The 13265-nt window shown below is 53.6% G+C and overlaps 1 protein-coding gene across 34 annotated transcripts in view; it reads left to right on the top strand.

Moving 5' to 3' along the window:
- CACNA1G (calcium voltage-gated channel subunit alpha1 G) overlaps window positions 1-13265 on the top strand; it is a 62695-nt gene that overhangs the window by 23133 nt on the left and 26297 nt on the right. For 23 of the 34 annotated variants that reach the window (XR_001161119.1, XR_001161118.1, XR_001161120.1 and 20 more), the window contains exons 10-16: window positions 5295-5446; window positions 6261-6446; window positions 6537-6651; window positions 6736-6891; window positions 9711-9779; window positions 11280-11364; window positions 11448-11641. Coding sequence is in view for 29 of the 34 variants with exons in the window: in XM_003786510.1 (XP_003786558.1) it covers window positions 5295-5446; window positions 6261-6446; window positions 6537-6651; window positions 6736-6891; window positions 9711-9779; window positions 11280-11364; window positions 11448-11641 (957 nt within the window). In the remaining 5 variants the exon portion in view is untranslated. The remainder of the gene's footprint in view (window positions 1-5294; window positions 5447-6260; window positions 6447-6536; window positions 6652-6735; window positions 6892-9710; window positions 9780-11279; window positions 11365-11447; window positions 11642-13265) is intronic. The other 11 variants (XR_001161121.1, XR_001161122.1, XM_003786518.1 and 8 more) reach the window with 1 other exon arrangement.

The following is a 13265-nucleotide window of genomic DNA, read 5'->3' on the forward strand; positions in this document are numbered from 1 at the left end:
CAGAGCTGGAGCCCTGGGCAGTCTGCACCATGAGGGCAGCCTTCCCATGGGCCACTGTGGGCCAGAGGTTGTCTGGGTAGGTGAGGGGCAGGGCTGCAGCTCCAGAGTTTTAAGTAGCAGGGGCCTTTGGGCAGTCGTCTTGAAGCGGAGTGAGCACTGCGGATGCTGGGTACCCAGCTAGCTTCTATGTTTACTTGTGGGGGCTTCCGGGAGCTGGGAGAGATCATAGGAAAGGGAAGAAACCTCTCCTTGGCATTGACCTGGTGAGGAGCTGGGGTCACAATGTCACCTAACATGGGCCCAGTGGACATGGGGTGCCAGAGAGGTGAGTCTGCCCAGAGAGGTGAGGGTCCAGGCTGGAGAACTTGAGGGGGTCAAGATCTACATGATGAGGCCTGTGGGATTTCCAGAAAATCTACCTTCCAGGTGTTCCCTGACTTCCCACGCTTCCCATGGACCCACTGACCCTCATACCATTGCTGTAGCCTACTTAGGCCCCCCTCTTCTGGGCAGAGCAGCAGGCAGGACTCTTGAAAGCAGAGGTGAGGTGAGCCAAAGATGCCAATCAAGAAATTTCAGGGTCAGCAGAACAGGTGGGAACTGAGGCAATGGGGGGTGGTGTGGGCTTGGACAGGGCAGGGGGGACTTTACAAGCTTGTGCTCAGCTGTCGCCCTGCTTGTCTACCCCCTCTCGCATTCCCTGTGACAGACATGTTGCTGTCTGCCGGAACTGGCTCTCAGGCCTCCTGCCTGGACCACTGCAGTATCCTAATTGGTCTCCGTCTCTCCCCTCTAAGCCGTCCGCATGCTGCCACCCATTGCAGCCAGATTAATCTTCTTAATACGCCACTTTGCACACCCCCACCTCCTGCCGGCCTCAGGGCCTCAATGGCAGTGTCATGGCAGAGCAGGTCCAGCCAGCCTCAGAGTCAGGGAGCAGGCCTAGCCATCCAGCCTGGCTTTGCCGCCCTTGTAGCCTTACCCCACCAGCCCTTTCTACCCTCAGACCTGGGTAGACCACTTGATTCTTAGTCCCCAGGATGCCCTTCGTGGGCATTCTCTGCCATGTCCTCCTCCCCACTGGCCCACTGACCTCAGCTGGGTTGAGTTCCTGTGGCTCTGGGATTTTAGCCTCACTGTTGTGCATAACTGCAAACTTGTGGACACTGTGTCCTGCCGTGTGAGGACTATCAGTTCCCTCAGGGACACCTGAGTTTGGCCCTGGGCTGGGGGTATTCACAGGCTTTGACTCCTTTGTTCTGCCTAAGCAGTGTCACCTCCAGGTGCGATTACCCTATTGAACAGAAGAGGCCACTGGGGATCAGAGAGGTTAAGGTACTTCCTCAAGGTCACAAGGAAGAAGGTCTCAGAGTTCACTGTCCTCTATTCAGGTTCAATCCCACCTTTTCATCACCACTGTTCTGAACACAAAGGACATTTGAAGGGCTTGTTGATGGAGATGCTGTGGGTTTGGGGGGAGTCCTGGTGCTGAGAAGTATTAAGCAGCTTACCTGGGGCCACGATTGCTACAAGGTGACAGCCTGAGGGCAGGGAAGGGTCAGGAGATGGGAGGGTTGGGAGATCTACAGTTAGCATCAGGACAGGAGACCTGGGGCCTCTGGGTGGGCAAAGTTTGGGCTGCCTGGCTAAGACTCATGGAAGCCTCCACTGGGCCTGGATACCTGTGCACGTTAGATCTGAGAAGGGACTTCCGTAGCTGGGGACAGTCAGTGAGGGGAGGCTGGTACCTTCCTGATGGCTTGTGTGTACTCTGAGTGGGTTCTGTCTGGGTGTGTGGAGAAGGTGGCATCATGGGAAGGGTTCCAAAGGCCAAGATACAGGGGAAAGTAAAATCACCCTGGCTTTGTGCCTGTCCAAAAGAGTCATGTGACCTCCATCAAATTACCATACCTCTCAGAGCCTCAGTTTCCTGGGATGTCTAGGAGGCCACATCCCTGTCTTGTTTGGTTGTGAGCAGGGAGGAATGGAGCCCTAGGAGGAAGGTGCTCGGCCCAGTGCATGCCTGTGGTGGGTAGCGGCAGAAGTTGGCTCCACGCCCTCCCCTTTGCAGCCGTAATTATGGCTCTGGTCCCTGGGGCAACCTTGTTGCTAAGATTGTGTCTCTGCGTCCTCGTCCTGCATTTCCCAGCCTTCAATTTAGTAACTTGGATAGATTTTGCTGGCTGAGGGAGGAGAGCCTTTGCACAGGGAGAGGATATCAGGGCCCTGGAAAGGGAGAGGCAGTGCCCTGAGTGTGTGCAAGGAGTCTGGAGGGAGACACAGGGCCGCAGGTGAATATCAGGCTCCCCTGCTCCCCTAGTTCCTGAGCCACATGACCAGGAAGGGTGAGGGCTCCAGGCTTTGCTGCCACCTCCTCAATGAGGACCAGATCTCATGGGGAGACCCGCAGCATCCTTCTCAGATAGACCTGTTGGCGCGCAGGTGAGAAAGGTACAAGTCCATAAGCCCTGTTGACAGCTTTAGGGAGTGATGAGAACAACCTCTCTCCAGGACACACAGGAGTAGTACTTTTAGGATTCACTGATTGAACAAATACTCGATATCAAAAGTTTCTATGTTTTTTAGCTACTTCTTGAAGAATATTTTATTAATTTTAATTTTTAGTGGCTTTCTTGAGGTTTCATCTATCACCTATCTGTCGTGAAATGCACCCATTGCGAGGGTACCTCAGCTACGCTTTCACATCACTTGTTCATTTGTACATCTCTACTGATTTGAAATATAATTTTTCATGCGTTAGAAGACATGTTGTGTATTCAGTCCATCATGTGTCGGGATCCACAGGCCCCTCGCTGTCCCTGTGGTATGGGTCTAATCCTGACTGTCTAGTGTTACTGGAGTCAGAGGGACGGGGGATTGGCACACTTCTGGCTCTTGCTGCTCTGAGTTTGAAGCCATTGGCCACTGTCTTCTGGCCTCATGCTCATGCAGAAGAGTAGTGTGGCAGGACTTCTGCGTGGATGGCGCGGGGTGAGCGCATGGTGAGCCAGGGAACCCATGAAACCTCACACCCGTGTGGTCTGTGCTCATCGCTTGTGTCCAGTGCAGTTAGGAAACAGGGCAGGTGGCAGAGTGACAGGGATGCAGGTTGCCAGGAGGGATTGGAGCCCCGGGCTTTATCTGGACTGATGATGGCCCCTTCCCCAGCTCCTATACTGTGCTCTCAGTGGAGGACCTAAAGATCCTGCCACTGTTTAGCCTGACTAATTAATTAGGTCAGGTGGCAGTGCCCCCACTTGCTATCTGCAGAACCAAGATTTGCTTGGGATCTGCTGGAGTGACAGACCCCATGCCACACTGGCCCTCTTGTCAGCCATTCTCCCCCTGGACAGCAGGCTCTCTGTCCCCTTGCCTGCCTTTGGAAAGAAATCCATGCATGGGCTAGGAGCTCATCTCTTTCTGAGTAGCCATGACCCTCAAGCTCCCAGATGCCCTCACCTGCTAGTCAGAAGCCCATTCCTTCCAGTTCTCCCCACCTCTCACCCAGGCTGACCACACAGACTGGGGCCATTACCATACATTTGGTCTCATCCAGAGCCTGGCTTCATGCTTGGGTGACCTAGCTTGGCACCTGGTCAGATGAGGCAGCTGGGTAAACAGGGGGAGGTGTCTGATGGACTAAGAGCCCCATTTGGTCCTCTCCTCTCCTCTTGTCTCCTCTCCTCTTGTCTCCTCTCCTCTCCTCTCTTCCCTTCTTTTCTCTCCCCCCCTTCAACAAGATCTCATCATGTTACCCAGGCTGGAGTGCAATGGCATCTTCATAGCTCGCTGTAACCTCAAACTCCCAGGCTCAAGTGATCCTCGTGCCTCTTCCTCCCGAATATCTAGGACTAGAGGCATTTGCCACCATGCCTGGCTAATTCTTTTTTTATACGTCGTAGATATAGGGTCTCACTATTGCCCAGGTGGGTCTTGATCCTCCTGCCTTAGCCTCCCAAAGTGCTAGGATTATAGGTGTTAGTCATCACGCCCAGCCGGTCATTTCATTAATTCAAACTCTTTCTGTACCTACTATGGACTTTGGGCTTTGGTTTGTCCAGACTTTTGTCACCAGTATCTCTCCCTGTGTCTCCAACCCTCCACCCACACTCCTGCCTTCTCCCCCAGTCAGAACCAATCTTGGTTTGCTTGTGGTCCCCCCCATGTGGGGAGACCCCACAAATCCTTCAGCATTCATTTCAAGTGCTGCCTCTTGACTAATCCTTTCCTTCTGCGTTCACCCCTCACCTTCTCTCTCCCAAACTCCCGGATTTACTGCCTGGATAATTTATTTTGGCACTGAAGCATCTAGGGCCTCTTGTGGTTATTCAGCTGTTTTGTGTGTACAACTTGTTTCCAGCTAGACGCTGAGCTCCTGGGAGGCGGAGAGTGTGGCTGGCATGTTTTTGCAGCTCCTCTAGTGCCTGGTGACTGTGAGGCATACAGGAGGTACTTCATATCGAGATGAGGTGACTAGTGAGCTGGACTGGCAGATGAAATAGGGTTTGTCATTAGTTCTTCTGAAGACCTCTCTAGAATGCATCCTTGGTCCCAATCCCAGATTCTGGATAGAGGCATAAGAAAAATTACCTCCAGTGTGTTATGTTTGCTGAAGGAGAATCTTGCTGAAGGTCATGAGGTGAGTGATGGGATAGTCTAAGAAGTAATCCAGGTGTCCTGGTCTCAGGCTGGGGTTCTAGGTGCCTCCACATCTGTGACAACTCTTCCTGAGGAGTCTTTCGTCAGTGTGTGACTGAGAGTATGTGTGTGTGTCTGGAAAGAAATAGGCATAGCCAGCAGTTGTCCAGGAGAAGGCTGCCAAGCCCACAGAGTAACTGGGGAACACGTGTGACATTGTGTGTGGCAGTGTGACTAGGTGTACATGTGAGCCCTTGGCTACTTCCCTCTAACATTGGCCCGTATCATTCTGTCACTAGCCTGGGCATGTCAAGCCAGCCTGGCAGCCCAGACCAGGATGGGCCTTGCAGCTCGCAGGAGGAAGCAGCACAGAACCCACAGCACAGGCCCCCCAGTAAACCCGTGCTGCTGGATCTGAGATCCAGGGCTGGGGGCTAGATGGGGGCTATGGGGTTCACATGGTACTTTTCTGGGGCAGCTGCTCCTGGGTGCATCTCCTCCTGGACCCATTGGTGCCTATGAGCCTAAGCACCCATCACCCCATCCTCTTAAGCTCTCTATTCCTGCTCCTCCTCTCCCCGGCACTCCACATTCAGAGGACTGGGACAAGGGTCTCAGACACATGCCGTTGCTTCACACCCCACCCTGCCCTCTAGCCCGAGGAGCTGACCAACGCCCTGGAAATCAGCAACATCGTCTTCACCAGCCTCTTTGCCCTGGAGATGCTGCTGAAGCTGCTCGTATATGGTCCCTTTGGCTACATCAAGAATCCCTACAATATCTTTGATGGTGTCATTGTGGTCATCAGGTATGACTGCCCCTCACTGCTTCTCACTTGAACAATGTGAGCAGGGGGTGCTTGTGGCCAGGAGCCATGCCACCTGTTCCTGTGGGGTGGAAGGAGTTGGGCCCCACGGACTTGCAGGACCTCCCATTCCCCTAGTTGGAGGACTCTCTGTGTCCCATGGCCCTCTCTCTCTCTCAGCCCCACCTTGACACATGGAACATGGCACCCATATTTCTTGCCCAGCCCCTCCTTAGTCTCCTCTCCTTACCTCCACCTCTTGTCCTCAACCCCACCCAGGCCTTGGGGTGGGCGAGGGATGGGGGATTGACTTTGGAAAGGAGTCGGGGTAGGTATGAAGCCCAGCCAGCTGTCCCTTCTTGCAAAGTGCTTGGAAACCATCTCAGATGCCAGCAACTTGCTTTAGGGTTTCCAAGACCTTGGGAAAGTGCTCTGTCCCCCCCAGGCCTGGGGCCAGGAGCACAGCTTTATTGCTTTTGGAATTGGCTTTAGATTTCATTAGAAGAGAACAAAGCAAATATTCCATAACTTGATGTCGTTGCACTGGCCCGATTTAGGGAAGGGGTTGTGTATTGCCAGGGTGTGATCTCTGGCCAGGAAAGGAGAGCAGAGGGGGCTCGGGCTGGCTCCCAGATACTCACTGTCTCAGAGGCCCCTGTTTGGTGGCTCTGGGTCTCAGGGGCACATCTGTGCTCCATTTTCTTGCACCATGCCTACCAGTCCAGGCCCTTGGGTTCTGCTGAGTTCTTCCAAAGGGAGGGGCAGGAGAAGGTGAAGGTGTGGTGGGCTCAGGCTTCCTGTCCCCCTCCCCCTGCAGCGTGTGGGAGATCGTAGGCCAGCAGGGGGGCGGCCTGTCGGTGCTGCGGACCTTCCGCCTGATGCGCGTGCTGAAGCTGGTGCGCTTCCTGCCCGCGCTGCAGCGGCAGCTCGTGGTGCTCATGAAGACCATGGACAACGTGGCCACCTTCTGCATGCTGCTCATGCTCTTCATCTTCATCTTCAGGTGAGGGCACCCAGCCTGGTTGGGGCAGAAGGGCCTGAGGGGCAGGGAGTGCTGGGCTCTGACTCCATCTGCGGCTCCCTGTGCCCTCAGCATCCTGGGCATGCATCTCTTTGGCTGCAAGTTTGCATCCGAACGGGATGGGGACACGCTGCCAGACCGGAAGAACTTCGACTCCCTGCTCTGGGCCATTGTCACCGTCTTTCAGGTGCAAGAGGAAGAGGGCAGGGTGGGCAGGGTGGTTGGGTGCAGGCCAGGGGGCTAGGTCCTGACTTCTGCCCCCTGCCTGCAGATCCTGACGCAGGAGGACTGGAACAAGGTCCTCTACAACGGCATGGCCTCCACGTCGTCCTGGGCGGCCCTCTACTTCATCGCCCTCATGACCTTTGGCAACTATGTGCTCTTCAACCTGCTCGTCGCCATTCTGGTGGAGGGCTTCCAGGCAGAGGTAACCTCCTGCCCTGCCCACCTGCCCTGTCCACACCTGTGAGGGGTTGGCTGTCTGGGTCAAGCCTCCTCTTCCCTCTGAGGCCTGGGAAGTCCCTCAGTCCACATCTCTCATCACGTGGAATACAGGATGGTTGTCTGGGGTACCTGGGTCAAGGTTTAGCTGCAGAGGGACTCCCCCTTCAGAGGTGGCTGGACCCTTCCCCAAAGAGCCAGACAAGGTAAGTACCGGGCCCACAGCACAGCCAGACTGCTGAGCCCAGACATTCTATGGGACATCCCAAGAGGACCCATCTGAGCTGAGGGGTGTGGGAAGCTCGTGTGCAAGTCAGCTGAGCTCTGGCTGAGCTGATGAAGATGCCACTAGGTCCCAGGCAGGGCTGAGCTGCCCAGGTTGAGAAATGAGCCCAATTAGCTGTGGGCTTAGCAGAGATGAGCGTCCTATTTCCAGCCCAGGCTCCATCACCTCTGTCACAGGCAGCGTCATCAATTAATATTGATTTACATCGATCCTGCCCTTGCCATGCCAGGGCACAGCCTCTGCCTGAAGAGCTGCACTCCCTCCTCTCAGGCAGCTCAGACTCTCTCCCCCGCAGAAAGCATCCAGGCCCACCCCAGCATCCCGGTGCCTCAAACAGGATGGTTTGACCCAACCTAGAAATGCTCCAGGTTGGGCCTGGAGAAGCTCTTGGTCCAGTTCTCTCTGGGTGACCCGGATGGAAACTCCCGCTGCGGCCTGGTCTATAAATACCTGGCACACGGTGGAAAAACAAAAATCTATTTTCCGACTCTTTCCCAGCCTTGCAAGGGAAAGCTGTTCCCCGTGGGCCAGCTGGGTCCATGGGGTGGAGTGCGTCTGTCCCACACCAGCCTTTCTCCCCATGTCCCTCTTAATTCCGTAGTTATCCATTACCACATTACCTCCCTGCTGGGTGGCAGGGAGGGCAGCTTTGGTGATGGCTGGGCCTCTTGCAGGGAGGGAGGGATGTCGGCCACTCCCTGGAATGGGATACTTATTCCAGTGTTCCCTGGGCTTTGAAGAGTTAAGGGGTACCACAGTGTTTCCTCAAGAACCAGGGTCTCTGTGGACTTGCTTGGCCACTACTTGGGGCCTGTGGGAGGAGGAACTGAGTGAGGAGGGGGCCCTTTAGCCCCTTCCAAAGGCAGCTCCTCTGAAAAATTCCCATGGAACTCTGTGGAGGGGAGTGGAAAACTCCTGTGCCTGTCCCCCTCCCTCCACTGCCACTCAGCCGCCAAGGCAGTCTTGAGGTGCCCAGCACAGACAGCCCCCACCCCGCCAGCCACTCGGCCCTTTCAGCAAACACCTTGTTATTAAATAAATCGAGTGCGGCTGAACTGGCCTGGTTGCTAGGCAGCAACAAAGTCTGCGTGTAGGCACGGGGGCAGCCTGGCCCTCTGGCCTGCAGGTCACTGTGTCCCTGCTGGGGGCCTGGAGCTGCCCTAGCATGATGGGTCAGCCAGAGCCCGGTGGCCACACCCACCTCAACCCTCAAGAGTATAAGTGCCTTTGCGGGGAGGGGCTTACTCAGGAAGTTGGCATTTGGGGCTATGATGCTTCATGTCTGGGGTGAGATGGAGAAAGGATTTTAAGATCGACCTCCCTCCTCCATGGGCAGGCAGCCTGGAGCACCCGTGGGAGCCAATGGGGCAGCTGCACCATTGCTCTGCATGTAGTGGGGGCATGAGTTGGGGGATGTCTTTCAATACATACCAAGGACCTGGAAACCTCCAGAAGTACCTGCCTGCTCCTGTGTAGATTTAGGGGGCTTCATGGTCTGGCGGGTGGGGGGGGAGGCTGGTTTTGCTGTTGTGATGTCCTTGGAACTTTTTTTTTTTTTTTACCAAATAAGACGACCCACCTCAGCAGAGGAAGTGGCTGCCCCATTCTGGTGGGCTTCACCAGCAGCCTCAGGCTCACCCCCTGCTGGTTTTGCCATCCTGCCAAGAGGTGGGAGGGGGTAGTCCAGGAGACAGAGACTGCTTGGCTGCTGATACCCTGACTTGCAGGGGGCTGTGCCCTCAATCCCTGTATATTTATCATCCACACACTTAATTAAATGAACGAGCAGCAGGCCCTGTGTGAGGCCGTTAATTGATACTAAACAACATCATAGCCACCATCTCAGTGTTCCTTGTCACATCCCATCCCAAATGGTGCAGCTGGGCCTGTTCTGATTTGGTGGGACGTAAGCTGAGAGCATGAGAAGTTATAAGGCCTGTTTTTGCTCCTGTTGACTCTGACTTTCATCCACTCCTTCCTCCCCCCTCCCCCCAAATCCCAACCCTGCTCCCTCGGAGCCAGCGAGAGGTGAGCTGGATGCCCACTTGCTTAGCTTCGAGGCCCAGATCTGCCTCTTAATCCGTTTGATTTGGGGCAGTTTTCATCACTTCTCCAAACCCCAGATGTCTCCGTGTAAGGTGGTGCTAGGGGCACCTACTTCCTACCTTACAAGGAAGTGAGCTTGCATTCACGGAGCAGTTTGCAGATGCTGGGCACACCCTCCATGAATGGTGGCTGTTATTATTAGGACTACTGGGGGGCTTAATTGTTTTATACCCCCCTCCCCATCTTCGTGGCCTCTGCCTCCCATCTCCCCGCCCTTCAGATTCATTCTGGCCTGAGGGCCTGCAGTTGAATTCTGGAAGGCAGTAGTTCTATCCCCTCCCCTCCCCCATGTCTCTTGTTTCCCCTCCTGCTGTGGGGTTTGCACCCCTCATTTCCTTCATCCTCTTGCTGAGACTTAAAGGCCTGAGTGCCTGTGACCAGTGGTCCTCCCCTGCCTCCCCCTTTCCCTGTAGGAAATCAGCAAACGGGAAGATGCGAGTGGACAGTTAAGCTGTATTCAGCTGCCTGTCGACTCCCAGGGGGTAGGTACGCGATCATGAGTCGGCATGCCCCCCCCCGCCCCGTGCCCTGTGCCCCTCCACTCCACCTCCGTGTCTCTGTGCTCATGTCCACGCTCCGCTGCTGTGCAACCTGTGATAGCCATGGTGGTCGTTGGTGTTGTGAGGTTTGCTTCGATTTTAAGTCCCTTCCCCCTTGAGGACAAGGAAGGGAGGACCCTCCTTGCCTCTGCTCCCATCTACCCAAAAAGGGCACAATTCCTGTCCCTGCCAGATCGGTTGATGGACCAGAGAAGGAAGGGACTTAGAATCCTCTGTGTGCACGTGTATGGGGCACCCCGTGTGTGCGTGCCTGTGCTGAGATCCCAGAGGAGTCCCAGATGGCCGGCCTCTGAAGGCAACACCTGTGGCCGTAGATGTCTCCCTACCTCTTGCCCCTTCACCCTTTGCCCTGGGCCATTATTGGAGACCTCACAAGTTGCCTCAGCTCAGGACATATCCTTCCTTGGAGGATGTGGGGTTGGGTTGTGGCTTTGGGCAAAATGTACTAATATTTTAAACCCACCTCTGAGTCTCTGGCCCCTTGCTCACCCAGCTAGGTCCAGCCAGCTATCTCAGGGCATGTCCCTCCTCTGGCCCCCATGCTGAGCCCCTGATCTGCTGTTCCCTGTGCTGGCATCAGAATTCAGGGCGAAGCCAGGATTCCTGTGGGACCCCATGGTGCTGTGCATCCCGAGCAGCCCCCTGGAGATCCCACTTGATAATTAAAGGCCTCGTTAGGGATGTAAACTGAGTTAATGGAAATGATCCCCTGAGATGCCAATTACCCAATATTTATGTCCTTATCAAAAGTAGCAATCAAGTATTTTTTAATAACTTCTTAAGGAGAAGTATGTAATTACTGGGGAACCTACTGACCTGCTAAAAAGGAAGAAAAAACTTTCCCAGAGACAGGGAGAGAGATAAAAATGAGACCAGGGAGGGTGCTGGGGCTTGGGAAAGGTGGAAGAGAAAAACAGAAGGACTGAAGTGGCATCCTTGGGCTGAGCTGCTCTGTCTGGGGTCTTTCAATTTCCTTCCAGGGTCCTCAGATATGAGGCTCAGGAGGGGAGCTGTGAAGAGAAGGCTGGGGCCTCAGATGGACTTTTAGAATTGAAGCTCCAACTGACCACTTCACTTGGGTCCCCAGCCCCCTCCAGCCTGTGCCACCTGCCCACCCAGCTATCCCTCCTCTCCCCAGTCAGCCTTGGAGGTGTCTAGCCAGGCTGGCTGTGATGTGGGCTTGGGTTAGCCATGGCCTTAACTCTGAGGGGTGGCTGGTAGGAGGCAGAGGCACTGGGGCCCTGGGAAACCTTGGGCTCCCCACCTGGGAGGTCTGGCCTGTGCCAGTGCATGTCTCGTGCCGTGGTTGCTGGTCCCTGTGGCCTCTATGTAGTGTGTGTGTGTGAGGAGAGGGAGACCCAGACCTTCCCAACTACCCTTGCCTGGCCAGGTCCCTAATGGCCCACTGCTCCCTGATCCTAGGGAGATGCCACCAAGTCTGAGTCAGAGCCCGATTTCTTCTCGCCCAGCCTGGATGGTGATGGGGACAGGAAGAAGCGCTTGGCCTGTGAGTACCCATCTTGGAAGTATAGCCCCCAGCCCCAGACCAGCCCTAAGTGGACTCAGGGTCTCTTCCTCCATCCCCTGCAGTGGTGTCCCTGGGAGAGCACCCAGAGCTTCGGAAGAGCCTGCTACCGCCTCTCATCATCCACACGGCTGCCACTCCCATGTCGCTGCCCAAGAGCTCAAGCACCGGCCTGGGCGAAGCACTGGGCCCCCCTTCCCGCCGGACCAGCAGCAGTGGGTCCGCTGAGCCAGGGGTGGCCCACGAGATAAAGTCACCGGTAGGGGGTGCATGTGGGTACCCAAAGGTGGGAGATGTTGGGAGGAGTGCAGGAGGAAGAGAGGATGGAGGCAGCAGGCCAAGGTGACAGGGCCTGGGTGTGCCAGTACAAGCCCCAGGGGAATCAGGCCTGGTGACACAGGCAAGTGAAGGAGCCCCAACCTGGGAGGCCAAAAAGTGGAGTTCTAATCTGATTTAGTTTGTTCCCTGGCTGAGTGACCTTGGGCAAGACTCAACCTCTCTGAGCCTCTTGTAAAATGGGGGCAGGGTTGTCCCTTCCTTCTTAATACCTAACCATAATAATAGTAAACCCTCTTCTACTTGCTGATTCCATGCCAGATACTGTTCCAGACACTGCCCGTGCACATTCTGAATGTGCTGAGTCCTCACAGCAACTCTGTGAGGTAGGGACCATTATTCTCCATAAGGGGACCTGAGTCTCAATGGCAGAGCCAACACGTCAATCCAGGAGAATGGCATCAGAGCTCATGCTCTTGCTGTAGTTTTATTTTTATCCTTAAAACTATACTTTTAATTGACAAATAATTGTATATATTTGTGGGGTATAATGTGATTTTTTAAAATTTTTTTAAGAAATGGGATCTGTCGCCCAGGCTGGAGTGCAGTGATATGATCACAACTCACTGCAACCCCGAACTCCTGCGCTCAAGCGATCCTCCCACCTCAGCCTCTTGAGAAGCTGGGATTACAGGCATGAGCCACGTTGCCCAGCAAGCAGTATATGTGATGTTTTGATATATGGATATATTATGGAATGATTAAATCAAGCTAATTAACATATTCATCACTTCACATTTTTTTTGGTAGTGCAAACATTTAAAATCGACTCTCAGCAATTTTGAAATATACATGACATTATTATTAACCTTAGCCATTATGTTCTGCAATACATTTCAGAAACTTACTCTTCTTACTTAACCATGTCTCCCGTTCACACAGTGTACCCCACCCCAGCCGCTGCTAACCATCATTCTACTTCTCTCCACTTCTACTACATATGTGTTTGACTTTTTAAGATTCTACATATACATGGGATCGTGCAGTATTTGTCCTCTTCTGCCCGATTTATTTCACTTAGCATAATGTTTATCTATGTTGTCACAAATGACAGGATTGCCTTCTTTTTTTAAGGCTGAATAGTGTTCCATTTTGTATATAGACCCTATTTTCCTTACCCATTCATTCATTGATGGACATCTAGACTGGTTCCCTATCTTGGCTATTGTCAATAGCACTGCAGTGAACATGGAAGTACAGCTATGTCTTCAAAATACTTGTTTCAAATCCTTCGGATATATACCCAGTAGTGGGATTGCTGGATCATATGGTATCTCTATTTTTAGTTTTTTGAGGAGTCTCCATAGTGTTTTCTATAGTGGTTGTACTCATTTACATTCCCACCAACAATACAAAAGGGTTCTCTTTCCTCTACCCCCTTGCCAACACTTGTTGTCTTCCATCTTTTTGGTAATAGCCATTCTAACAGGTATGAGGTAATAGCCTATTGAGGTTTTGATTTGCATTTCTCTGATGATTAGTGATGCCAAACATATTTTCATATACCTGTTGGCCATTTGTATGTCTTCTTTTAAGAAATATCGGCT

The sequence above is a fragment of the Otolemur garnettii genome, unplaced genomic scaffold (genome assembly GCF_000181295.1).
Source record: "Otolemur garnettii isolate 467f Iridium unplaced genomic scaffold, OtoGar3 scaffold00018, whole genome shotgun sequence".
NCBI lineage: Eukaryota > Metazoa > Chordata > Mammalia > Primates > Galagidae > Otolemur > Otolemur garnettii.